This window comes from Alosa sapidissima, chromosome 7 (genome assembly GCF_018492685.1).
Source record: "Alosa sapidissima isolate fAloSap1 chromosome 7, fAloSap1.pri, whole genome shotgun sequence".
In the NCBI taxonomy this organism is placed as follows: Eukaryota; Metazoa; Chordata; class Actinopteri; order Clupeiformes; family Clupeidae; genus Alosa; species Alosa sapidissima.
Window position 1 is genome coordinate 19,273,471 of NC_055963.1, and position 27,500 is coordinate 19,300,970.

General features: G+C 43.3%; 3 protein-coding genes across 10 annotated transcripts in view; all 3 read right to left on the reverse strand.

Moving 5' to 3' along the window:
• Positions 1-2,277: 2,277 nt before the first annotated feature.
• On the reverse strand, positions 2,278-9,297 carry dhrs3a (dehydrogenase/reductase (SDR family) member 3a). Its single transcript, XM_042097425.1, has 6 exons — positions 8,508-9,297; positions 5,047-5,190; positions 4,735-4,854; positions 3,552-3,790; positions 3,159-3,284; positions 2,278-2,910 (listed from the first exon to the last, which is right to left on the reverse strand). The coding sequence occupies exons 1-6, from the start codon at positions 8,703-8,705 to the stop codon at positions 2,826-2,828; spliced, it is 912 nt and encodes a 303-aa protein (XP_041953359.1). The 5' UTR covers positions 8,706-9,297; the 3' UTR covers positions 2,278-2,825.
• Positions 9,298-9,524: 227 nt separating this feature from the next.
• On the reverse strand, positions 9,525-24,013 carry igsf21b (immunoglobin superfamily, member 21b). The gene is made up of 10 exons (XM_042097424.1): positions 23,615-24,013; positions 20,315-20,427; positions 18,816-18,937; positions 18,446-18,564; positions 17,244-17,359; positions 16,247-16,802; positions 11,875-11,975; positions 10,796-10,988; positions 10,532-10,570; positions 9,525-10,415 (listed from the first exon to the last, which is right to left on the reverse strand). Exons 1-10 carry the CDS (start codon positions 23,682-23,684, stop codon positions 10,342-10,344), a joined length of 1,503 nt encoding a protein of 500 aa, XP_041953358.1. The 5' UTR covers positions 23,685-24,013; the 3' UTR covers positions 9,525-10,341.
• A 1,406-nt stretch (positions 24,014-25,419) lies between these two features.
• The window catches only part of arhgef10lb (Rho guanine nucleotide exchange factor (GEF) 10-like b), a 37,427-nt gene continuing 35,346 nt past the window's right edge, over positions 25,420-27,500 (reverse strand). For all 8 annotated transcript variants that reach the window (XM_042097416.1, XM_042097420.1, XM_042097418.1 and 5 more), the window contains one exon: positions 25,420-27,442. In XM_042097416.1, the coding sequence (XP_041953350.1) occupies positions 26,865-27,442 (578 nt within the window). In that variant the 3' untranslated portion in view covers positions 25,420-26,864. The remainder of the gene's footprint in view (positions 27,443-27,500) is intronic.

The window sequence follows — 27,500 nt, forward strand, 5'->3', positions numbered from 1 at the left end:
GATCCCCAAGGGGAAATTCAAGAACTTGAATTCTTAACATGACTTTAGACCTCATAAAGATTTTCAATTTTGTCTTACTAAAAAAAAAACTATAGCTATGTGATCATGCAGTGTGAGAAATTTGTTTTGTGTGATTTCCCCCCCCAAAATGTATATATTGTAAAGGTTGATAATAAAACTAAATGAAATCCTTGTTTTGCAGTAGTATCAAGTGGTGTGCCATTGATCCTTTATGATTGATTTCGCTTTACCCACATAGGGTAAAAAGGTATCTTTACATGACAATCTGAAGTGGGTCCCAAGGTTCCATTTTATTTAAAGATGAAGACATTTTTTTTTTTAAAGAATGTACTTTGGCTAATGTTTGGGGTAAACCCTCCAAGCACTTGCCACCATCAGTGTGGCAAAAACAGAGCTAGGGGAGTTGTGGGGTGTGGGGGCTCCCTAGAGTTCACAGTTTTACATTCCAGTGCGCTAACCTTAATTCTTCTTCCTGATTGGCAGGCTAATGGTGGCTTTGAGGTCTGCCCCTGACCAGGAGAGTGGCCCTGAGTACGTTTGTCTCTCTTCCCAGAGCACAGTCATTTTGGGTGATGAATACGCGCCATGCCATCAAGAGAAGGCCTTGGAGAGAGGCCATGGGCTGGCTAGCTAACCCAGCGCGGTTTGGATCATGGCTTGTTTCTTTTTGCAGTTGCCAGAGAACCCCCTGTGGCATTGGGCGTTTTTGGAAAGCGGATGTGAGTTCCACTGGACATCAAGACTAGTTCACCTAAGCTGTTTATTTACCTCCATTAGCCTCCAGATGGTCTATGAAATGATGTTTATCAAAGACAAACTGGACCTGCACTAGTGTCTGTGCAATGCATTGGTTGACCAGCTTTACGTAGCCTCAAAGGACTCCCAAAATGGGTATTTATGAAGGTCATAAAAGTTGACTATGAATTGCCCATTGTGACATAAAAGGGCCCTTTTTTCCCTCCTCTGAATCGTTTCACATAAAAAAAAAACCTCTACAACAATAAACATGCTACCATGAAGGGTGAGGTATTCTATTAAAACACATTCAAGGACAATTTGTCAAATGGAGCCATAACATATGTCCTGCAAATGCCCTCAACGGCTGTTGAATCCTTTTTCTTTTCCACCTGTTGCTGAGCTCATGAAACTGCCTGATTGCCTTGGGTAAAGAGTTCAGCCTAGGGTGAGCTGTCTGTCCAACATACTCCTCAAATTTATCTACTATTTGGCTAACCTTGCACTGAACTCCCCCCCGGAGATTTGAGCTGTCTTTTCCAACACACATGCACTCCGCTCTGCAAGTTCCCCTGACCCTGTTCCCCTATTCTTGAAGCTGTCTAAACTCCAATGGCTGCTTCCCAGAAAACATATTCCCTCAGGCCAGATCGGTATGAGCTACCGTACTGTGCAAATTTCTCTGTAAACAGACAAAAGGATGGAGCTGAACAATGTTTATGTAAAACAAATCCTATGGAAAAATGGTTGGCTGTGGATGTCTGGCAAACCCTTAGTGATTGACTAAGTAGATGTTAAGTTCAGTTGTTTCACCATTGTGTGGATCTCTCTTTTTCCAGCAAATATAAGAAAACACCTTCACCAACCACAAGGCCTAACAGGGTCCTTAAAATTCCACCAAATCATCTCACACTTCTTTATTTGCACTGTGTCCAAGCCACACACAGAAGGATTTCCCAGATTCCCAATTAACCTGTTGGTCTGAGTGCTCCCTAATTTACCAGTCTCACAAATATCCCCTTTCTAATATTTCTTATAAAGTTTCTGTTTTGATGTGAGCCCAACAGAAAAGGGGTGGGGGTGCATTGTCAAAAACAGAGGAGAGGAATGTTCTCTCATTCTCTCCAGATCTTGCTGCTGATGATAGAATGGAATGGGACTAATGCTTGGAGGTAACTGCCCATGGGAAAGGGTGGACAGACTCCCCTTACACCGCCAAAACACCCCCCAGGCAGCCCCCCCCCCCCCCCCCCCCCCCCCCCCCGCCGGGACTACCTTCTCCAGCATCCGCTGCCTTTGAGAGCCCAATGTTATGACAACTCTTCAACTAAGACATTGTGAGCTCATGATTGGCCAGGCTGTAACAAAGGAATGCTGACCACGAAAAAAACCAAATTCTTCTGATGTTCGCCAGCGCACAAATAAGCACACCCAGAGAAGCAGCGACCCACAGCCTGCTCTCTCTTCCCCCGTAAACAAACACACACACATATACATATATCAACTCACTGCACCAAATGCCAGGATTAAATACCATATTTATTCAATATTAGCATCAATATTGATAAATGAGATGTATTTATTATGTGCAAACAAACAAACAAAAAATAAAAACGTTCAGATGCATTTTTATTTTAAAAAAAAAGTAAAAAAAAAAAAGATTAAAATTTGTTAAACATCTACAACGTATAACCCAAGCCAACCCAGACATGGGCGTCTAGTGGGTAGAACTCCTTCAATGAAACATGTCTTTTTTTTCATAAGCCGCCTCTCCAAACAGTATCCCAGTCTGAAGCAAGATTTCACAGAGGAGTACAATGTGGACCAAGGATATGTACCGTTCAGTCAAGAGCTTCAAGGTTCCTGGTGATAGCATCTAAGATCATGAAGCCCTTTTCACATAGGCGATATGGTTGTAAAGACAGCTGTATGGTGATTCTAAGACCCCTGTTGCCACCATGTTGCTCAAACAAGAGTGTGTACGCTGTGTTTTTTTTTCCTTCTTTTCAGTGCACACAAGCTCATGATGTCTTGTTTCCTTTTGATTGCCTGTCGCATGTAGATGGCGTCTAAGTTCTTCCCTTGAATGTGTTCATGCAGGTGTAGCTCCCCGCAAATCGCTGGATCTCCTCCAACGCGGCCAAAGGCAAGAGGCTATTCAGACAATAAACAACAGATGCTAACATCAGTCAGTCAGTCTGACCAAAACCCCCCTAAAAACAAACAACGCTTCTGATATTAGATTGATGAAGATCAATAAATTGTGTTGTGTTGTGTTGTTTGTTTGTTGCTATGATGTTGAACTGTGATAAGTATGTTCTGATGGATGGAGTGGACATAAGACGATCTATTACATTTTGCCTAAAAATCAAAGTTGGTATGTGTCTGCTGGGTACACTCACTTCTTCAGAATGATGAGGATATGCATGGTCCAGGGCAGATATACAAAAGCTTTATTACTCCTGACCCCGTCCACAGTGCGCTGGGCCACCACCTCAGGCTTCAGCGGAGGAAAGAGCTGCGGAAACCTGGGAGAGAAGAGAGAGTGTTAGGACCCACGCAGAAATCCACTCATCAAATCTGACCATTTCTCTCCCAATCACACCGTCTCCAGTCTTGCCACAGCCCTCGATTTTAAATTTCCCCCTTGGGGATCAATAAAGTATATCTATCTATCTATCTATCTATCTAAATAATTCTGTATGTTTGTTAATGCATAAATAAAAACAGAATAAAAACGTTGCTGTGGCCCAGACACACTCCCTGGGCCCGTTCCCCTGTCCCGCGCCACGTACCGGACTCTCATGCCCTGGAACATCTCTGTGTTGGTGTGAAAGGGCAGGACGGTGGTGCAGCCCACACCTGGGCAGTCCAGCAGCCCGAGCGTCAGGCTCTCCATGAAGGCCAGCGAGGAGGCCTTGGATGTGCAGTAGTCGATGGCCCCAGGGATGGCTGCGACGGAGAGGATGGAGTTGATGCACACTACGTGGCCGTTACGTAGCTCCAGCATTCGGGGCAGGAAGGCCTTCGTGGTCTGAGGAGGGGAGAGAGGAGGAGTAGGGGTCAGAATGACAGATATGACACTTTATTCTGTGTTGTCAATTTGGATAGTCCTTTCCCCTCCCCTACACTACCCCAGGGACAGAGGTATGTCCAAAGGCAACAAGAGAGAAGGTGAGATTTCTGATTGAATACACAGTCTGTCCTTGTGTGTGTGTGTGTGTGTGTGTGTGTGTGTGTGTGTGTGTGTATGCATGGGCGCAGGGGATAGCGGATGGTGTAGCAGGGGCGGCAGTGTGGGGGGTGGGGGGTCTGCTTGCGATCCCAGCCATCGGGAAAAATCTCAACCTACGGGCCAACTGCAGGTTTTGATCCCTTTCGCAGATGTCTGCTCTTCACCCCAGCGTTCATCCTGCGGACAGGCGCACGCGTTTGATCTTGGCTCAGATGATGAATGGCCGGCCGCCACTCTTAATGCATATAACTTTGCCTCTGTCATTCAACATTATATCAAAGACACCCCCGGAGAGAGGCCAGACTAATTGAGAATGCAAAGGACCAAGGACTTTTATGAATCGAAAGATAGATCATTATTGCGCCCTATCCTTCGCCAGTCACTCTGGCCATTAGTCCTCGTATTCTATCTGTCTGTTTCACCATCTCTCCGCTGTTCGCAACTTCGGTATTTTATTGAAAACAAGGTTGCTCGGAGGCTGCTTTGAAGTATGTCCAGTGACTGGGTTTGTTTAAGAAACTACACCGAGTGGTTCTGCTTATTTCACGAGAGGAATGCACTGTTTAGTGCTGACCTCTGATTTTTTGGCAAAAACTCCCCATAACCACAAAGCACATGGTCTGTGAACTAAAATAAGCCAACTGACAAGAATGTTATTCTGCATGTTCCATACAAAGTAAGTGTGTACATTGTGCGAGGTTCATGTTAGGATATACAGATGAGAATATAATTTGGCTGCTCACCCAAAATTGGCCAAGCGTGTTGATGTGCTGCGTTTTCAGGAGAGCGTCGTCATCGCAGTTCATTAGACTCTTCCCATGGACCACAGCTGCATTGTTGACCAGAATAGTGACATCACCGACCTGGACAACCAAACAGTTAACAGATAAACATTCACATCCCAAGACACACATTTTAAAAGACATCTATTTTTTCCCCCATCAATAAGAAGAGTAAATCATTCCTTATTGGAGTCTGATTCTTACTGATTTGCAGGAAATTTCAAATGTTTCCTAAAGAATTCCCAGAATTCCCATTCTAAATTCCGGCTGTACCTTCTCCCTGAGGACCTTGGCCTGCTGGTACACCTCCTCCCGGTTGCCCACGTCACACACAAAGTAGTGGCTCTCCGTGCCCAGCTGCGTGAGCTCCTCACTGGTCTCCTTCAGACACTTCTCTGTGCGGCCCCACAAGATCACCTGCCACGGGGGACGAGAGAGAGAGAGAGAGAGAGAGAGAGAGAGAGAGAGAGAGAGAGAGAGAGAGAGAGAGAGACAGAGAGAGAGAGAGAGAGAGAGACACTGTCATTGTCACATTCCTCTGTCGTCAGGCCAGCCTGGCAGACACGAAGACAAATGATAAGAGAGGGTGGGGGAGCGACCGTAAAGACAAATCAAGCACTGGGGTTAAAACCACACTATTCATCATGCTGGACGGAACGCCAGCGCAATCCAAGACCAATGTGTACTTCCAAGAAAAGCCATGCACAGATTTATTCCCAGTCTCTTTCTCTTTCTCTCTCTCCCCTCTCCTCTCAGCTACACAGAGAGACTTTCAACATGAATGAGCTGGCCAGGGAGAGAGTGACAGAGCTGATGGGTCAGTTGGTAAAGAGCGGTTCAGGCGTTGGCGATTAGATCTGCCATTCTGTGGGGTCAGGGAGAGGTAATGAACACAAGCGTGAACCCCTTTCTCCTCCTCCTCCCCCCTCCTCCTCCCTGCCCTCATCTCTCTCGCACAGTCTCAAAGAGATTACACGGCTCAGTCGGCCGGCGAGCCCCACAATTTTCTGGTCACGGATTCTCAAACAGTACGTGTGCGCAGGGGCACAGGCAGAGAGAGAGAGAGAGAGACAGAGAGAGAGAGAGAGAGAGAGAGAGCTCCACTCGTCAGGCGCTATCTTTGTGCTGACACATGGGGCCATGCGGAGACTGGCCCAGGAGTGTTGAGCATTTAAAACCCAGTGGCATTTGGACCACTGCGGGACAAACAACAGGTATACAACAGGATAATACAACTCCAATTCAAACTTTTTATTTTTCATACCTCTGCTACATAGTTATTTGGAAATGCTAAGCAGCTGTAAAATGTGTAAACAAATATGATGTAAACAATATCATCTTTCAATGTCTCTCATTTACTGAAGTATGCAATCAGCATCCTGATTGCATTCTTGTGTAATTAATTCATCTCATTATTCTGATCTTTCTCATTATTCTGATCTTGGCTGTTTATGGTTGACTCAACCATAAACAGCCACACCAGCATCAGTATGCAGAGAGCCTGGGACTCTCAGTGAGCTCAGTGCAGATGTAGGCTATCCTCACCCTCTCCCACATCTGTTGAGTGACTCGCCTGCTGACTTGTGTCTAACTACTGTCACAAACAAGACATGGAGAGTGTCCCGTTATCAGGAAAAGTTCAACCAACAGAGGCCTTGTGGAGGGCAGGGGGGGGGGGGGGGGGCATAGCAAAAAGAGAGGGGGCGGGCGGTGGGGGGGGGGGGGCACAGGGAGTTCAGGAGGCAGTCGCCTGCCGCCGTCCCATTAGCACACAGACCGAGGGGTCAGGAGCAGGGCAATGCCCAGCTGGGAACAGAGAAGCAGGCTCTCTCTGCCGCACCTCCGACTCCAGCTCACCCCCCTCCCTCGGCCTCCCTTTCGGTCGCACTCATTTACATTATACTTCCTTATGGAGTCGCTATCAGTCTCGGAACACGATGTTCAAGCAAAACATGAAGCTACATTCAAAGGACACGAAATACTCTCCCATTTTCTTATCAATGGGAACATACCTTGTTTTGGTACTGTGTGCGTTTTACAGCGGGGCCTAATAACCCTGAGAAGGAACTTGTGTAGTCTGGTGCGTTTTTTTGGGCCAGTCGGCTTACGTAAGGTCAGGAAACGCTGACTGGGTTATTCCCGACCGAACAGAGAAGGAGGTCTCGGGCGCACTCACGGCAGGCTTGCCATTGACATTTCAGGGCAGTTCTACTTTGGACACACACACTTCTCTCCCCCTCTCAATGGGACAGACAGTCGGAAAATATTCTGGCAAGCCAAGCCGACGAGACTACTGTCTGCTTGGCTCTCCTTTGGCCGCGCGCGCGTGCACACACACACACACACACACACACACACACACACACACACATTCGTGATTTCAGGGCTCGACTGGACCGGGCCTTCTACGAAACAAAACTTCCCTCTGAATGGAAAGAGTAAGTGCGCAATAACACTAATGGCATCATCACCCTTCAGCACTGCGAAAGCTGGCTGACCTGCCAATGAACCTGACTAGGGTAACCAATCTCAAGGTGCTCAACTGCCGGACACACTGCCGAGTCTGCCATCACCTTCTTACACTTATAAACATACACAGTGATGGGAGAGACGCCCTCGCCCATTCAACCTTCTTCCCCGTTGGCACGCATCCATCTAGTGCATCCCTTTAAGAACGAACTAACTGCGAGGGAACTGCCTTTTCCTCTCTGGTGTCCTTAGTGGGACCAGCGGTGCCGAGTCTTCCGTGAGCTGCAGGATTCAAGCCATGCATTAACTCAATACACATCTGGCTGCCCTTGAAACGATCCCAGCCACCAGGGAAAGGCATACATGAGCAGGGAGGCTACAGAGTCTCTTGTCATTACAATCCGACAAATCCCGCTTGTCAGCACCCCATTGTTGTCCATTTTAAAATGACACGAGGCGGAGGAAGCACCTGTGTTTGCGTATCTTTATTTTTTCTTTTTTTGTAGAAGTACACTGTGTGTGTGTGTGTGTGTGTGTGTGTGCGCGCGCGCGCGCGACCGATGACAAGATCTCTGCTGAGCTCATATTCCAATGTCAGAAGTAGGGCAGTCTGTCTTTCATGCACAGAGTTCAAGAGTTGAACAAATGAAAACTGTCCCAGCAATGGCAATGATGGAAACACTGCTCTCGCCAAAGCCACAAAACGGCCCAAATCCTGTTCTGCACGATAAACGATAAGCCTCACCATGGCCATTAAATGTAACTGGCCACCCCGAATCTACTGTCATTTTGCAAAGAGAAAAATGGCACGGTAAGTGACCTACTTAAAGTGTTACCTGACTTTCACCTCAGTATCTGCATATTATAGTGACGACAGGACTACTGCGGCTGATTGCTAATCTAAGCCCATCAACACAAGCTGTTTCTGTAACGCTGACTGTCGCTGGGGGTCAAAGAGTTTTCATGCAACAAATAGATAATTGTCATGAGCATAAGGGTTTTGGTCCTTTTTCATGTGGAGCTTTGACTTATCAATAGTTACATTACGTACAGGCTAACATTCAGCAGAAAACGATGGGCAACAGCAGCATCACAGCAGCAAAGCATGCACTGCAACACTCGGGTAGGCTACACTATAAATACAACAGTGGAGTGTTGAGAGGAGAGTGAGTAAATTGTGATGCAACACACATCATCAAACTATGAACATTACAAATGATCAAAACGGTACATTCATTGACAAAACTATTGAGATCATGGCTTACCTTTTTCGCCCCTTGCTTCGCAAACTCGTGCGCAAGGTGACGACCGATGCCTCTTCCACCGCCGGTTATTAATACAACATCCCCACTCAAGTCTTTGCCTTTGCAGGGAAGCAACAGGCTCATGCCTGCTTTGAGTATGCCATATAGCATTTGAATTGGGAGAAGTACAATACTACACAAATTCTGGAGCTCCATCATGTCCAATTAACTGCTGTAGACTGTATGTCAAAACTCGAAATGCTCCGAAATTCAGATGTCCGTGCAAGTCAAGATCAATAATATAGCCTACTGTCACTTGTGCAACCGTTTTTGATTTTGTAATTTAGAAACGTCGCAGTTCCCTTTTTGGCGCGCTGCTTAGAATCCGTGAAAAAAGAGTGTCATTAAACTGCTGTCTATTTGAAAGAAGCAGTATGTGGACCTTCTTGATATGACCAAAATACTTAAGCCTCCCCGTTTGACTGGCTCAGAAAAGTTTTTCAAAGGCAACTTTCACGGGGGCGTCCACGCGTCTCTTTTTCAAACACGCTTTCATTTGATAACACACATGACGCACTCGAAGCTGCTCCTACTCGGTGTGGTTAGAATGCAATGTCCAGTGTACTGACACAGCCTCCTTGCTCCTAAAATACCGATGCGGTTTATAGCTTTCGTCAGTCTGTTCCCCATTCCCTCTTGGGCGAGCTTTTAAAGCCCATTAATCCTGATTGGCAGCTTTAAATGTTTGGGAATATTGCGCTGCTGTCGAAAAGTCAGCGGTTATTTTCGTGTATAATTTCTCCATCCCTTTAAGCATCGCAGGCTGTTGTCTAATTTTACAATAACCTTATCTCACTTGAAGATGTTTCTCATCGAGTGATTACTGTGCTTGTACCAATCTAGGAAATCACTGGCGTCAGATTACAAAAACATTCTGCACTTATCTCTGCTTCTGATAAAAATGCATTAAATGACAAACAACTTATTTTCTTTTTCATCTGTAGTATTTATGTATTATTCAATTATTTATAGTAATGACAAAAATAAACTTGTTCAAAATAAACAGATGTTTTAAAGAAGTGGGAAATTGTAAACCTTTCAGGCTGCGCGAATTCTACAAACACCAATGTATCTATAGTTGTTTCTAAAACAAAAAATAGCCTATACAACTCTTTTCCATATTCATACATTCAAGTGAATCTGCAACAGCCAATCATATAGATTTACACTTTGCTTCAAGTGCAGCGGACATTACAAACCCAGGTCTACACTGCCATCTACAGGATGTAATAGAAATTCTGATCAGAATCAGATGGAGGCGTTGTGTGTGCGGCAGTGACAACTTCCTTGCGTTGAATTAAATAAAGTGATTATACAATTTGTAAAACTTTCTGTGGCTGTATTTAAACAAGTGCTGAGCTCAGAGCCAATTCTGCTGGACAGACATGTCCAGCAGCACATTACAGTAGCCTGCAGAAACCTAAAGCACAAGGGTTATGGAAGAAAATGCATGGTGTGCATCAGTAACACAAAATGTCAACAAAATATACTAGTACAAGTCCCTCATAACCTCAAACTAGTTTCCAGTGTTGATTCCAGTGAAAACAGACAGACCCTGCTAATGACACAAAAAGGGACTTGGTATTCTGGTGGGTGACCTCTTTCTAAACTTGTTAGCCTCTCCTCTAGTTCTGCGGCTCTTAAAGAAAGCTAGAAAAAGTAAATAGAAGAAGAAGCACAATGGAGGGCTCTCAGATGATGGTAGTGCCCGCGGGCGGAGGATGAGACGACAGCAGAGCTGATGCGGTCAGAGGAAGAGCGTGAGTGTCATAGCGAATGCCTCCTCCTCGGCCAATCACGTCAAGCCCAGGGCTACGGCAACCAGCAGCATCATTAGCGAGCCCAGCCATTTAGCACTGGAGGCAGCATCTGACAAAAATAAATAAGACTCTCCTTGTTTAATTCATACTCTATGGAATTCATGGCATTTTACATCACATTTATTTCACTGGGCAACATTTGAAGACAAGAACTAAAGTACATACCAGTTAATTCTGCTACTCCTTTCTTAATTCTTGGATTCTCTGGTAAAACAAATAAATAGGTAAATGAGTAAAAGATCTGATAGTTATATTAAATATGCAATGTCTTCCTCATTCTAGATTAACTGTCTAGAATGCAATGTCTTCCTCACTCTAGATTAACTGTCAAGAACTCCTTAATTCTGGAATGTGCACTTTCACTGTATCTACATCCTCCTCTCTCCTCCTCTCTCTGACTCCTTCTCCCCATCATGCCCCTGTTCGTACCAAACACTATAAGGCGTGTGTGAGTGTTGGTGGAGCCCAGAGGATTCTGGGCTGTGCAGCGGTACATGGAGCCGTTGAGCTCTGCGGGCACCCGCTCCAGCACTAACTGTTTCCCAATCCTTTCCTCCGTGCCGTCCAGCAGGAGCCCGCCGACCCGAGTCCACGTGAACAGAGGCTCTGGGAAGACCTCGTTCTGCGGGGTCAAGACACAAAGAGCTCGACACAAATCCCAAACACGAAATCATACAGAGCACTTTGGAGCAGTGCACCAAAAGCACACTGTATGTACGTATTAAGTAAGCTTTCCGTACTTGGGAACAACAGTCATTTTATTGCATTTGGACATTTCACAGAAACCCTTTGCTTTTGCACAGTGCAGTCAAAACAAACATCTCATTAGTATTGGTGTCCCTAGGTGACACTGCAGCGATTAGACGGTCCCAGCAATATTTTTAATTTTATATTGTATTAGTGCAGTGTCACTTGGAGCCACATTCAGCAGATTCATATGGCAATATATATTGCCATTTAAAATGACATTTAAATTAATGATTTTTATTTTAGTGTACAGCGTGACTTGGAAAAAGCCTCATCACTGACACTGTTTACCATGATGTATTTTATTAACTGAAACAGTCATTGACACTGAAATATTAATACTAATAAGATCTACTAATAAATTACTTCATTGCCAGCAGATGCCTTAGGCAACGTGATTGTTTGGAAGGAATTATGAAGCATAACTGATTTTAAATGCTGTTTAGCAAAACGTGGGAAAAAATTGACAGGTAAATGGGGATGTTTGCATTTAGAGATCAAAGTCGTGACTTTCACACAGCATTGTATAATTATAATTGAATACACTGTGAATGATGCCACATGCTGCTTTGATAAAACCATAATCCAATTACACTGTTTGATTATTCATGTGAAAATGAAACCACGGTTTCACACCAAACAAAAGATTTATCCAATTTTCCACAACACAAAGATGCTGGTTATTATTTGTGTGAAATGCCCAGAAACACAAGCATGTTTATGGCAAACGAATCAAGTCAATTAGACGAATGAAAACGTACCCCTTTGGAGCCTAGCTGGAAGCCCTCCACGGTCATGCGAACAGTGTCTCCTACTTTCGCCTTACTGGGTGTCATGGACAGCTTTGGCCCCTTTGGAGCAGCTAAACGAGACAATAACAGAAATACTGTAACTCTGTGAAACATGCATTTCACTAGTATCAAACAGCATGTGAAATAACTCTGTGAAACATGTATTTCACCAGTATCAAAAATGTGAAATAGTATGACAAAATCCCTGTGCACTGGCCATTTTCAGATCTCAGGTGCTGGTGATGCACAGGAATATCAAATTTCAAAAACAGAGAGATCATCACCTCACACTGGTCTCATATGATGAATTGTTTAGCCAACGATGCATTCGCAAGTGAAGTCAGAGAGCGAACCCGAAGACACTGACGGCGAAACGCGAGGAGTTACATACAGTACAGTGTATTCTAGGAACATCTGTGTAGTCCAGTTCTCAGTCCTGTGTTGCATTTCAAAAATCATTGATGAACAGGGGCGTGCAGTACGACGGAGTATTAGGGCCACACATTAAGAAAAAATTTTTTTTTGCCATGGCGAGATTAAACCCGACATGTTGACTTTAAAGTCGACATGTCGACATTAAACTCGACATTTCGAGAATAAAGTTGAAATATCATATTGACTTTAATCTCGACGTGTCGACTTTAAAGTCAACATGCTGACATTAAACTCGCAATAGGCACTACTGTTTAAACATAGCCTACACAGTTTAAGCTATGTAGCCTACACTAATAAACAATGAAAAATGGGCTTCAAATAGGTGTTATTTCAGATTGCAGATATTCAGATAGATTGCGTCTTGTCTGTTAACTACTCATTGCCGTCATCGTGAAGTGCTGTCTCGCGGTTATGGAAATACCATGCACTATGCGTTTAGGCTAAATAGCTAGAAAAATATATGTATCCAATGATATAATGTTTCTATACAAAATGCTATTTCCCTCTGTTTTACGTGGGTAAGGCCACTGCACATCCAAATAACTGCCCTTCATGACCCACAGGCCGTCACTCTCCATAGGATAACATGGCAAAACTCATTTTTCTAAAACTGCTTTTCCATGTCTCACCTGCAATACGTAGCCTATAGGAGGCTAGAAACACAGGTATGGCCTAAGCATATATACTATTCTGATCCCGGGAGAGAATATGTGTGCATGCACTTTATTTATGCACTAGGCTATGTGTGCATGTAGGCTACTAGCCTACATGGGGTGGTCGGGAGGACAGCTTCATTCGTCCCTCCATACACATTCAGCAATAGGCTGTTTTGCATCCATTACAAACAAGCAACGTGAAAGTCTAGGATTGGGGAGAGCGCCTAGTAGCCTATGCAGTTGAACCTTTAGATGAAAAACAACACTTTAATAATGGGCCTACAATAAATAAATAAACCGCTAATGACGTTTAGGCTACTTTTGACCATCGCATTTATCGCCTGTAACTCCGTGATAGGACCTAACAGCAAAGTAGCCTATTTGGCTGAGCAACGTAGGTTAATATGTTCTATGTTTTGTCCACATGATATAGTCCTATGTCTAATAATTGTTGCACTCGAACACTCTGAATCGTTGTTGCACTAGTTGCATTGTTATAGTGGATGGAATCCACTATCTTGAAATCTCCTGGCTTCTTCTTCTTCTTATAACCTTTTCTTTTTACCTTTTCAAGAATTAATGCGACTCTAACCGCTTAACGTACAGACTTGTTGAAATAACCGTTGTGAAGGTCTGGAGTGGGGCAAGGGAGTTATTTTTTCAGATTTTTAAAAAAGTTTATACTTTTTGAGAAATAGGGGATTAAAAATGTTAAAAAGCTAATTTTCCCCCCTTAGACTTCAAAGGCTGTGATGTCATAATGGCACTTGTTAAGCTCCCAGAGTAGTTCCCGGGCTAATTAGAACACTGACACAGGTGTCACCTGTGAAATCAACTGTCTCAGCTTCTAATGCATACAATCTGGTGCTCCCTAAACTACACATCCTGTTTAAGTGTTTCCCGTGTGTCAAAATAAAAGTCACAGCCATATCTCATGCTTTGCGCATTATATCTCCAGAACGGTTTGACGCATGTGCTTCAAATTTGGTACAAGTGTTTGTATGGACTCAAAGATGAAGTGAGTTGATGTTGGAGGTCAAAGGTCAAAGGTCAAGTCAATGAACACTCTGAGTGCGATATCTCAAGAATGCCTTACATGCCTGAAATTTGGTATGAGTATTTGTATGGATTCAAAGATGAAGTGAACTGATGTTGGAGGTCAAAGGTCAAATGTCAAGGTGAAAAACACCTTGAGTGTTATATCTCAAGAACGCCTTGACACACAAGGTCTTTTGGTACGAGGGTTTGTATGAACTCAAAGATTAAGTGAATTAATGTTTTTTTTCCAGGAATTTCCCCACCAACTTTAACAGCGTTCCATCCACTATTGTAATTCCTCTGGCATTACATTCTAGTGTCATTCGTCCTCCCTTTCAATCGTCTCGAGCGGTCGTTCTCTCTCCAAACTAACTTTATTCTCAAAATGTTGAGTTTAATGTCGACACGTCGAGATTAAAGTCGACATGATATTTCAACTTTATTCTCGAAATGTTGAGTTTAATGTCGACATGGCGACATTAAAGTCGATACGTCGAGATTAAAGTCGATCTTACATTTAATTTTTTTTCTCGAAAAGTCGAGTTTAAAGGAACCATATGTAAGATTGTGGCCAAAACTGGTACTGCAATCACTTTCAAATTACTGTAGAGCGGTGTATCCCCTCCCCCGAGGTTGCCAACCCACATGCTGAAAGACTACTGACTTTGTTATTAGTAGATAGGTGGAGAGTGGCACATCAGGCCAAAACACAACATGATATGACAAAACACAACATCAACATCATTGAGGGCTGCAACTTCACTTTTTAAATGACAATATCCTGGCCGGTCTACTATTGTCAGTGATATAAGTATTTGAAATGAACATGATTTCTTAATGTCTAGTGACATATCAGGGCCATTTTATGATTAATTGAAATACATTTCTTACATACGGTTCCTTTAATGTCGACATGGTGACTTTAAAATCGACATGTCGAGTTTAATCTCGTCATGGCAAAAAAAAAAAAAATCCTTCATGTGTGGCCCTAATACTCCGCCGTAGTGCAGAGACCTTTGAAGGGGCAGGGGCTCAAATTTTAAAAAAGGGCACATGGAACTAAATTTTCAGAAAACGTGTTCAGAGATCATAGGCTATAAGGCTACATCTTATTGATTAAATTCAAAGCTAATTTGATAGCCTAGAAATTTAGACGCACCCTAGCGGCAGCAAATATGTTATTGCCTAGTCTGGCTTGTCAGGCTATAATTTTAATGTTTATCACAGTGAACTACCACCATTAGCAAGCTGGTGTCTTGCAGATTCACGTGCTGTGCGTGTGGCCACTGAGTGAAATGACACGTAATGTAGCCTACTGTAAACAGTAGGCCCTAAACGGAGTTGGGTTAGTTAAACAACTACAGTAGCCTATGTCGTTGGCTTATGACGATTTAGAAAAGGTTTGCCAACTCTGTTTTAACTATGTCTATACTAACCTAAGCTACTATAACATAGTAACCTAAGCAGAATATGTTATGAACGTTCAGCCTTAGATTTTCGAAGCTGCCAGGTTATTGAAATGGATGGACCATGACATGGTTAAAACGGGTTTGATAGCCTACTTCATTAAACATGAAACAACTTTTCACATTTTATTCTCTATCTCTAAGCTGAATACTATTGCATGTTCAGATAGGCTAACTGCCAAGTGACCTTACCGTGCTCCCAAACGGCTCCTGCAGCACTGTGCCTGCGTGCACCTTTTGAGAGTTCACTGAATGTATGACGTCACGGATTGGTGGCCGCAAGGCATTTCAATTAACACAGAAAATTGTTATTTTTGTAAATTTCTAATTTCACAAACTATTAATGAGACATTTTAGCGAATATTCACGTTGGAACTAGCGGAAGTATTACACATTTTAAAAAGTAAAAAACGGGTCTTGTCAAAAGGGCACTTGGACATCAAAGGGGCAAAAGGGCAGGTGCTAGAGCCCCTGTAGCCCCCCTTCTCTGCACGTGCCTGTTGATGAACAATTTTTATTGTACACGGATCAAGGCCAGCCCTAACAGAGAACCTTCAATGGAGATCCCCCATTAAAGCAGATTTTAGTCTAGGACTAGGCTTAATCCAGATATGGGTTACTGGCCCTTACTGTCTAACATTAGGAAAATATTTGCACACTGTCTTTTTTGCTCCCAAAGGTGATTTAACTGTAAAACGTTTCAACCACTCTGGTCTTCGTCAGGTACACCAGTACATCTATACTCACAGAGTGTGACCTCGGCCTGCATAGGCATGGAGAGTGCTGGGTGCTTGACCTCGCAGCTGAAGAGTGCGTCGTTGTCCAGCTGGGGGTTGAGGCTCCAGGTGAGCATGGCATACACCTCCATGGTGCCGTCGGCGAGCTCCACGCGTGAGTGGTTGAAGTAGTACAGCGGGTCGGTGCTCTGCACCCAGCGAGGGAACTCTCGACTGATCACCGTCTCCGGGATGATCTCTGTGGTGGGGCTGGCCTCCGGGTCCAAATAGCCCGGTGTGTTAGGGCGCGGCCGGGGGCCGTCCATGTCCAGACGCACCGGCTCCCCGTTCTGGTCCAGGAGAGAGAGGGACCTCTGGATCTTGGTGTCATCCAGGTCTCTGCTGATAAGTGGTCTATGAGCCATATCTGAAGCTGGGCCTGGAGGAGAGCCGGGTCGTGGAGCTTGACCTTGACCTAGGCCTGGTCGTGGGGCTTGACCGGGTTGTGACGCAAGGCCTGGGGCTGCTTGCAGGCCTCTACTGTCTGGGACCACCTGGATCAACTCACCGTCCCTCTTAAAGTACACCTGAGAAGTCAATGGATGGACAGTGAATGCTCATGTTAAGATCAATGTCACAACCAATCCTCAAAAAAATACTTGTTGGCACAATTTACCTGGTCAAGTTATCTTGAGTTATGTCAACATGAGTTTAAGTGTGATAAATATGTCATAAACCTGACACTATATTACACAAACTCAGTCACAGCAACATGACTGAATTAATCTGAGTCAGTGAATCATTTTTTACAGTGAATGTACTGTAACATGCATTGTAGGCTGGTAGCAGAAAACTGGCCCCATGTGTTCCAAGTTCCAAGGTGATAATTATGTCACTGGAAGGAGTGAACTAGAGGGACCAAGGATGTGACATTCTTGCCTTGTCCTTCGTGCTAAGCTGTGGTTTTCATACAGTGTATGTAAATAAAACATGGAGAGAGCTCTACATACTATAGCAGCTCCAATTACCATGGGTGCGGGCTTTCCTCCCTTCACGATGCACACCAGTGTGAAGTTCTGGGCTTCGTAGCGGTTAAACCGAGTGTAAGGCTCAGCTGCCACCACTGATATTGATCTGGGAGGTGCTGGGGGAGAGAAGTTACAAAACTTCAAATCCGAAGCACTAAAGCAAAACAAAACAACCCTTCCCCCCAACTCCCACCCCCTGCCATGCCAGTAAACAAGGAATTGACCCAACTTCATTATACAGAGCTCGGTGAGCAGATGCTCCGCTGCAATCTTTTATTCTTATTAATGTGCAAACAGTTGTATTTATAATGCAACAGCTTAAAGTAGAGTGCCAAAATCCCTCGCCATTCCTTACCCATCTGCTTTCAACAGAGCACACATACATTACTGTGGCACCGGTGCATACACACACACACACACACACACACACACACACACACACACACACACAGACACAGACACACACACACACACAAACACACACACACAGACATACATACATACACATACACACACACACACACACACACACACACACACACACACACACACACACACACACAGACATACATACATATACATACATACACATATACACACACATATACACACACACACACACACACACAGACATACATACATACACATATACACACACATATACACACACACACACACACACACATACACACACACACACACACACACACACACACAGACATACATACATACACATATACACACACATACATACACAACCGTTACACACCACACACACACACACACACACACACACATGTGCACACACACAGAGTCACACGGATGCAGCATGAGATAAATGAGAAAATGTGTTTTAGATTAGGCTCATCTTTGTGGTGATCCATCTTGAGCTCGCCATGTAACCACCACCAAGGTCACGGGTGTAATTGCTCGGGGAGCTCAACTACAGATAGCAAGTGAGCGTTCACAACACTCTGAGTCACTCAGCATGAAAGAATCCACTAAATGCAAATTATGAGCTGAAAATCCACCAATTACAACATATTCAATGCTAGCAGATTGAAATACTCCAGCCATATCCTAGTCACTCAAGGAGAGACCACTGCTGTTTCACTAAGGACATATGAAATGTCTTTAGGTTCACTGTCCATAGAAATTTGTTGTGAGTATTAGTGACGAGGGTAAGTAGGACATGAACCTACACATTACAATGAGAGTTATGCTTGCGGATGCTAAGACCACCTTCTCTCTGGACGCTCTGTCATAGATACCGACATGGCACTCATAGGGACCACTGTCCTCCATTTGAACTTCAGGAAGTCTGAGGCAAAAAGGAAAAATCATTATGGAGTTAAATACACTCGGACGTCTATGAGGAGAATCACCATAGTTTTGCATGCAAGTCAATGAAATTAGATGTCACTGGATGTTTGCTGTCTACTTTCAATTCATGTTTATGTTGAAGCAAAAACTGTCCATAGAAGTTATTAACATGTTGACCTACATCTTGAAAAAGACGAAAAAAAACGCTAAAGGCCAACAACTGCTTGAAGAGATGGCTACAATATTTACCTTACAGTTGACTGGTAAACAAGATCTTCTCTTTTACGGAAATCCTCCATGTGGGAGAAGTTGGCATTGTACATGGCATCGTAAGTGAATATTTTCTGTTTGGAGCTTCCACCATCCATTACCTAGAGCGGAAAAAGGAAAATAAATGTGAAAAAAAAAGCTTACAGTTTTTTCTGAATGCTTAAACACATTTTTTGTAACTATGGCTTTTTTTTGCAAAACTCTACACACAAATGGCAAAACCACTCACTGAGTTTGCAAAACTAAAAGCACAAACACTGCTTTGCACTCAGTTTGCAATTTTGTAACACACACTTTGCACAACTGTGGGCACAATGGCTATTATTTACACTATTTTGCCAAATCTCTGACACACTTTCTCATGTGAAAACTGTTTTAGATAATTAGTTCACTTTGCAATCAGCCTAAGCACTATAAATAAGCCACAGGTAATGTACAATGGGTACGATGGAGTGAGCAGGAAGAGTGAGAAGAGAAAAAAACAGACAAAAAAACAGTCTACATGTGGGGATATTGTCATGTCAGGCCTGGATACGTCATTCCAGAATATATTTTTCCCGGTGCCTTGGACTAGGACATTGCATGTGATGTAGACAGAATTTTGAGAGAGACGACCCGATGTAGACTGATTTGTTTTGTCTCAGTGAAATGCTATTTTGTGTTTTGACTTGGAAAATCACACTTGTGTTTGTTTTGATGTGTGTAAATAAACACTAGTACTTGAAGTTGGGATCCCTGTATGTTTACAGAACTATGACAAAAGTATGACCTCAAACTGACATAGTCTACCTTGTGCACAGAGAAAGCAAAAGCCAGATGTGTTTTTTATTCATACCATCAGTGTGTTGTTGGCACATTGTGTGCTTACTATTGTGATGGCTTGTGTTTACTGTTAGATACGAAAACACCATTTTTACGAAGGTGTGAAGAGTTAAGCAAAGTGTGTTAGCTTTTGCAAGAGAACTACAATGTTTTGCTGATTGGGTGAGAGGTTTTGCCATTTGTGTGTAGAGTTTTGCAAAAAAAGCCATAGTTACAAAAAATGTGCTTAAGCAATCAGAAAAAACTGTAATGTCAATCTCCAGAGATGTTCACAATTGGTACAAACATCATAGATAATGGTGACATTAGTAATTCCCTCCCGACAGTTCAGAGTTTTAATCTCAGGTGTTAGTTCTGCCAGCTTTAGAGATTAAATCCAATCAATATGAATTATGCAACAACAACTGAGACTGAAACTCCTTTCATGCAGCTTCTTGTTAATCCTGAAGCTCACTGTTAGAGAGTGTATTTTTTGGGGGAGAATCTCTTTCGCTCTCAGTGTGGTTTGAAGACAAGGGAAGACAAGATGCACAGAAGCAGACGTCTCTGCCCCAGTAAAGACCTTTTGAGTAAGTAAACAATGGCGTGCTCAAACAAACACTGACAAAACAATGACTCATCATCAGTGAGAGATGCAGAGATCATGGCGTACTCACCCGAAACCACACTATCTCTCGCAAGTTGCCGTCAGTCCTGAAATTACACTTCAGCGTCACGGTGTCTCCCATGACGACAGGTGGCAGGGGCTCAATGGTGACGGTTAAATAGCCTGAGAGGAAGGTCATGGTGTCACTTTATGCTCTTTATACAATCATGTAAATATAGAAAAGAATGCACACCCTCTGAGGTGCTGGCAAGGGAAAATAAACTAAGAAAAACTTTGTCGCCGCACACTCTATCTCTTAATTCTTTTAACAGATCTAAGAGATAGAGTGTGCGGCGACAAAGTTTTTTCTTACTTTATACAATCATGCTCACAAACACAAGTGCTTGGCTAGTTCACAGATGCTCTTATTTTGTGCTGTGCATGAATCTTTCAAACGACAAAATGCAGACACGTATTCTGCTACAACAATACATACTTCATCGAGACATGTCAGGAGAAAGAAAAAATGGATTTAAGCCCAGGGAAGATTGTGCTCAACTAGGACAGGCCAGCAGAGAAAGAAGTAAATGGAAGATGCAGGGTGCCCACAAAATCAATATTTATTCTGGGAAGATAATCATAGCAATACACTAAATTAAACTGCAATATCTTTCAGCGCAGTAATAAAAGGCAAAATGACCTTTCAGTGCCATTTCTGTCTGTGGGTAATGAAAAAAAAAAAATCATAGTTATTCTCGTTCAAATTTCATCATAATCCAATATGATGGCATGCAGTAGTCTTTGAAGAGTGTTGACTGAGAGAGAGAATATTGTTTTCCATAGAAACAGACTTAGTCATAGCATGTGATAGTCATAAATATCTTGCATTGATGGCCTCTTGCAGTAATATGATGGCAATGGCAACATAATAACTGGCAATGGCAACATAATAAAACATGCAAGGACTGATCTACAGAGAAACAGGTGCATGTGAACTTTAACACAATGGCAGAGTACAAATAACCTAGTGGATTTGGTTGTCCATCCACCGTCCGGAGGAGATTGATAACAGATCTGTGGATAACATGTTACTTATCCAAGATAACATTTCATCCACCTCACCCAGGATTTTCTTGACCTTGCTGAATTTTGCGATATGTGTCAAAGAACAAGACACGGATGTCACAGCAATCCTCTAGAACAATTGGAATGCAGAACTGAGACACCAGTGTGGGAAGCTATATAATCTGTCACAAATTCAGTGACCTACAAAATCCCCCACCTCCTATGGTATTGGTCCTTCATCTGTGACGTCAGGGCATGGATTATTTTTTTCCCCATGTTTTTTCCACCTCCTAATCCATGAGCTTTTCTTCCATCAGCGAAGTGATTTTACATCATGCTACATAGACAACAAGCAAAGGACAATGCCAGGGCTTCATGCAGTAGCATTCATTTGCATAGAACTGCATGAAGACATGCAAGTTCATCTCCGTTAATGAAGAGAGAGGTTAAGTCTAACTGGTGACACTGGACAGTCTAATGGGAGGTGACCAGCAAATTCACTGGTCAAACATGGCTTCCTAAAAGACAGCTGAACAGTCCACCATGAGGAATAGGCTTAGGCCTGCTACACAATTCTGTATATTGCTTTGCTTTCAGTAAAGTGCTGAATAGCTGCAATAGCACATCATTGTTTTAATGTGAGACATTTTAATACGACTTCATAGTGAGGGGAAAAAAATCCAGAAAAAAAAAAAAAAAAACAATTCTAAAAACATCTAGACCTGTTTTGGAATCTGGTTGAGACTGTTTCCATTGTCTATTACTCACTCTAAAATGGTTTTATGAACTGGTGCATCCCTGAGCTGACTATTACAAAAGACTTAATGACAAAGACATTTCATGTAATGTGATGATATGATTTCCAAAACAGTTTCTATCCTAACAACATACAAATGGTCTCTAGCTTCATTCTACAAAAGAATACAAAAATTAAAAATTAAAAATGAACTTGTATCATAGCTATTGTATGCAGATACAGTAATATAGATCCCTTCATCCTCAGAGTAGATAGGCATAGCCTACTGTAGATAAATCAAGCAATATTGCATGTGAGAGTGCAGCCGATTTCCCATTAAAGGCCATACCCTCGATTCTATACTGTTATAGAATTCCACGAATTGCTTCTTGGTCCTCTAGTTAAGTCTGAGACTCCGGTGCCCCTACCAAGTCATGACTATATAAATGGGAAGCAAAGTGGCTCGGACCGAGCCTTGGACAACCATCGCCAATCAACACCGAGCATAAAGGGGTGTAATTTGATTGGTTGTTTGACACAAATATCCTTTCGCGCCAACGAACCCGTATCGCTGAGTCTGTCTTTAAATCCCCCAGACTACTAGTAAAACAGCCTAAAATAGCCGCACCAACTACTACACCATGATCAGTGCTTTTCAATGTGTTTGCTAAATTAAGGGAGCGCGTCAGAAGCAGCATGGAAGCATTGACTCAATTATGTAACAGGGCAAGGGGTTCTGTGAGGATGTGGTCGTCACGCTGCCATGACAGATTAGGCCTACTGCAAAATATGAACGCTAACATCTCATCTCAGAGAAAAGGTTGCAGGCCACATTCAATCATTATCCATCTCTCTCTCTCTCTCTCTCTCTCTCTGTAACTCTCACTCCCTGAGAGACTTGTACAATGGCATATGACATCACAGGTCAGAGATTATAACTAAATGAGTCTGTGGCCACTCAAACTGATGGAACATCCTCCCTCATTAACCTGCATTAATGCTACGAGTCACTAGCCATAAAGATGACCCTTGTGCTATCTTGGTGAACTCTAACGACCTTTAATTATTTTAGAGTGGAGATTACCCCCTAAATGGGTCAGGGCGCAAGATTAGGGCAAAAATAATCAAACGCTGAAGTCATTATGCCTGCCTACCTGGAATTGGGGCAAACAGTGCGCTATTCTTTTGATTGTTAGAACTACACCAATCTTACCTGAGTAAGGGTTGCAACCGATCAAAGTGCAACAATAAACCATTATCTTTTAAACTCACCTATATATTTAGCATATAAGACCCTATGACTCTATGAATGGGCATTACAGACTTTAGAGGAACAGACCTTTCCAGAATAATGCGAATTTAATAGTGTTTAAGGTAAAATACATTTAGGATATGCTTCATACACTAACTATAAGGCTTACCTTTCTCTTAATGTTAATGACATCCCGATAAAAGTAACAACTACTTGTAGCTCTATAATATGATCCACCGAATGCTATAAGAATAATTTTAATTTGTAGCCAACTTTACGCTGAAAACTGCATAAAGCACAGATAACTAGAGACTTACCCAGGACTAAATCCAACACATCTGTACACAACAGGAAGCACAATGAAACGGCAATGGTCATCTTCGGCATATTTTGTCCAGAACGTCTGAGTCCATCTGTGTTAGACGCTCTCGAAACGAATGTGTGTCACCCACCATGCCAATGGCACGAGATCGGGTGGCTCGCCGAAATAATCCATGCTCGTCTTCAGAGCCACGGCAAAGGGCATCCCACTTCACGCAAAACAAATAAACGCCCGTTACTCGATGTGTTTCTAGTAGATTCACTCAGAATTGTAAATGGTGCAATAACCATACACGAGTATTAAATCATCAACATATTTGAATTAATTCTCTCATCTCGTCATGTGCGCTCGCGGGAGCGCACAAGCTCTTATCTCACCGACGAACATCAAAGTGCCGCCTGAGAAACAGCAAGTGATCTGCCGGCTGTACGCAAAGCCTGTGTCGCGGAGTGAAAGCAAACACGTACATCCACACAGGTTGTCAACGCAGTAATCCCAACGTGTTGACTCCATTTGAAGATTGAGACATCCATCAACAGATATCACCAGCTGTCACTCAACTTTCCCCCGATTTATTTTAATTAATTTCACCGTAAATGCCACCTCAACAGCAGGCAGAGGTCAAGTGTTGGTAAATGTATTTTTATTTATGAATCAATTGGCATGGATTATGTCCCATAATTGTGTTTTAGGAAAGCTGTCTTTACTGGCATGAAAATCCCTTCTATGTATCATGGTAGATAAAAGCTGTACCAGCCTACCCAGAAATGAGATTTCAAAACCAAGGACAATATCTCTAAAATTAATTATTTGACAAAATTAAATTCATTAAAATTATCTAGCTTTCATCTGTTTGAACCAATTTCGAGTGCACTAAAATAAGTGTGTGTGTGTGTGTGTGTGTGTGTGGCGGAGGGGGAGGGAGGGGGGTATTTGGGATGACCTCATCAGACATGAGGACTATGCACCTGTCCTTGGATTAGGGTTCTCATGGAGTCCAAATAATTTGCATCATTATCACCAAAAACCAAAAACATAAAGATACTTTTTTGACTTTTTGACTTGTCTTTGGTAGTCGTTAAGTCTTAAAAAGCTGTGCTGATACAAATATGATCTCAAGTGAGCTTGAATGCTTTGTATTAGAATACACAACAGTTTCTTCCTGATCTGACAGATACGGTAGCTAAAGACAGGCAGTGCGTTTTTTTCCCCCTTGAGCCATCAACTAGATTTTCAAAATGGAATTGTAAAACTTTAATCCAACCTTAATGCTGGATTGAATACCTCTAATACCTTTATGGTCTGTGAAAGCCTAGAACATCTAATCCATGTGCGCGCGTTAGTCTGTGCAATGCTGATACAGAGCTAAGGTTGGGTATTAAACACGGAATACATGTGTACTTAGAGCCTTGGAGCAAGAGTGTGACTGCTGTTTGCATGGTCTGCAGCTTTTCACCTAGATACATCCTCTAATCACGGAAAAAAAGAGCTTTTACAACAGATCAGAATCCTCCTCTTTTCTTACCCCATTCAGTTCTCATCTGTCAGGTACTGTCAACGTGTCCACAATAATCTCATCATTGTGTAAGATCTCTGCTCCGTCTGGTGTGAAAACGCTTAATCTGTGTTGCGCGCTAGTCTCCATTATCTGTGTAATTACCCGCTTGCACCCTTCCATCCTTTAAACACAGAGCTTAATCGCTGGCTGTCAAAAAAGGTCTGATTAAATGACAAATCCCATCACAGTCGTCATCTTTCCCCTCCATCGACAAATACTGATGGACACAAACAGGCCTCGAGTTCTGATAAAATTGCTTTATTTATTATGGAAAGTGACAAAGTGTAAAATAAGTACCCAACACAAACAAGTACCTAAGCATTTCCCTCTTTGACACTATACTCTCCTTCACATTATCGACTGGGTATTGAGTCCCTTACAACAGGACTCTTATAGTCATACTATAGTCTTACTGACATGCTCAGATGGGAATAACACTCCTAAACAGTATGAGATACAAAGACCCTACTCCATTACAGTCAGTCATCAGTTACCCAATCTGACATTAAGAGGAATAACAGATCTTTCTCAAACATCCCTTTTTCTTAATACATTCTGTATTCATCCTCCAATTCAGAGCAGCCAATTTTTACTTGAGGGGTAAGACCCTCTAGAGTCAGCAAAGATAACTCCCCATTGGGTAACTTTTAATGCATACATATTAGGTCCATTCCTAGAACATTTACAAACTTTCAAGAACTTTTTTTTTTACTGCAAGAAACAGGGCCAATTAGTTTTAGCTCTCACTCCAGGGTATGTATTATTGTGGGGCAACTGCAGTCTAGTTGGAAAGGTCAGATCACCACAGATTGGTCAAGCTACAAAACATCTTTACAAACTCAGGCTTTTGTAACAAAGAAAGAGGCAGCCACATTGGAAAAATAAAACAAGCAGAACATCGAAAGCAGGAAAATGGGACATAAGCCTTACTTATTCAAGACATATTCTAGGGGCGAAATTAGGACAGAAATCCACTCGGAACAAAACCATGTATTTTGTTGCATTCATCTGGCAAATAAACAATTCACTGTCTTATTCAAAGTCCAACAGGTTAAAGTCAAAAAAGGAGACAGGACTTCACAGGACATGTAACCACAGAGATTCAGACCAATGGATCAATAGATATTCAACAGCTTAGACAAGTCACCTATTTATAATCAACTCTGTTATGATGGGCTATGGCATTTGGAGAATCTTTTTGCACATTATTGATGCAGGTGAACCCTTCCCACTTACCCTAAGGATAATGTCCAAGTACCTGGCCAGCATCATATTCACTGCCAACAGTAACTGACCAAGTGGTGTGACACACAGTCTAACAGAGCAGTGTTAGTACTGAAACCTCCCATGTCCACACTAGACCACCTTCAGCACTCAGATTTCACCATGACATTCTGGACAGAGACAAAATGAGCATGAACTGAACTACTTTAAAATTGCACCTCATGATCCCTTTAGCCTTATCTTTATGACACATCATTTCTTCCACAGATCCTCCACACATAGTACCACTGAACCTGAGGATGGAATATAGGATATTATATACAGGGTGATTCCTCAGAGACAGTCAGTACAGCGTTGAGAAGGCAGTCCTATTTTCCTGACATATCATGGACAGGATATGTCTCCGCTTGGCTCCAGGGCTAACTGTCCTGTCAGCCAGATGTTCAGTGGGAGAGTCACTGGCTCAGACAGTGAGCGGGAGCTGCCAGACCATGAGCGTGCTCTCATGTGATGTCGACCCCCCCGAGGAGCCGCAGTCCACCGAGCCGAGCCGACGGAAGCCCCTGCCCCCGGAGACTACGGCGGCCGACATGACCCGCTCCCTCCGCAGCCCCTCCTTGAGCGTGGGGCGCCCACGCACCCAGATCTCCGGGTCGTCGCTCAGCTCGTAGATGGAGCCATCCTCCGGGCCGTGCTCGGGCCACTCTGGGGCGGGCGAATCGGCTCCGCGGCCCTCGGGCTCGGCCGAGAGGAGCTTGCCCGGGAGCTGGGAGGTGGAGCGCAGCCGGTACTGCAGCAGCACGCCCTTGGGGCGCCTCTCGGGCTGCGGGGAGTTGTCGTTGGCCGTCTGGAGGGACTCCTGCGAGGTGCTCCTCTTCTTCCCCTCTGCCGCTGCCGGCGACGTTGCGCCATCGGTGGCGGTCGAGTCCACACCGTCGGGAACGGAGTCCCGTTTCAGCAAGTCCGGGGACAACGTGCTCGAAGTGGCCACGAGGAAGTCCACAGGACCATTGTGAGCATTCAGTGAGGTCATAGCCTTACCTGTAAGAGCCCAAAATGATTAGGTAAAAAACAAACAAAAACCACTTGCTATGTTGTT

Excerpts from the sequence above, each read along its gene's own strand:
- igsf21b (XM_042097424.1), bottom strand. The coding sequence starts at position 23,684 with ATGCCGAAGATGACCATTGCCGTTTCATTGTGCTTCCTGTTGTGTACA. Across the intron at positions 18,938-20,314 it reads GAGAGATAGTGTGGTTTCGG|GTAATGGATGGTGGAAGCTC; the intron begins GTGAGTACGCCA and ends TTTCCGCTCTAG. Across the intron at positions 17,360-18,445 it reads CATAACTCTCATTGTAATGT|CACCTCCCAGATCAATATCA; the intron begins GTAGGTTCATGT and ends TCTCTCCCCCAG.
- dhrs3a (XM_042097425.1), bottom strand. The coding sequence starts at position 8,705 with ATGATGGAGCTCCAGAATTTGTGTAGTATTGTACTTCTCCCAATTCAA. Across the intron at positions 3,791-4,734 it reads ACACGCTTGGCCAATTTTGG|ACCACGAAGGCCTTCCTGCC; the intron begins GTGAGCAGCCAA and ends TCCCCTCCTCAG. Across the intron at positions 2,911-3,158 it reads ATCCTCATCATTCTGAAGAA|CCTCTTGCCTTTGGCCGCGT; the intron begins GTGAGTGTACCC and ends TTGTCTGAATAG.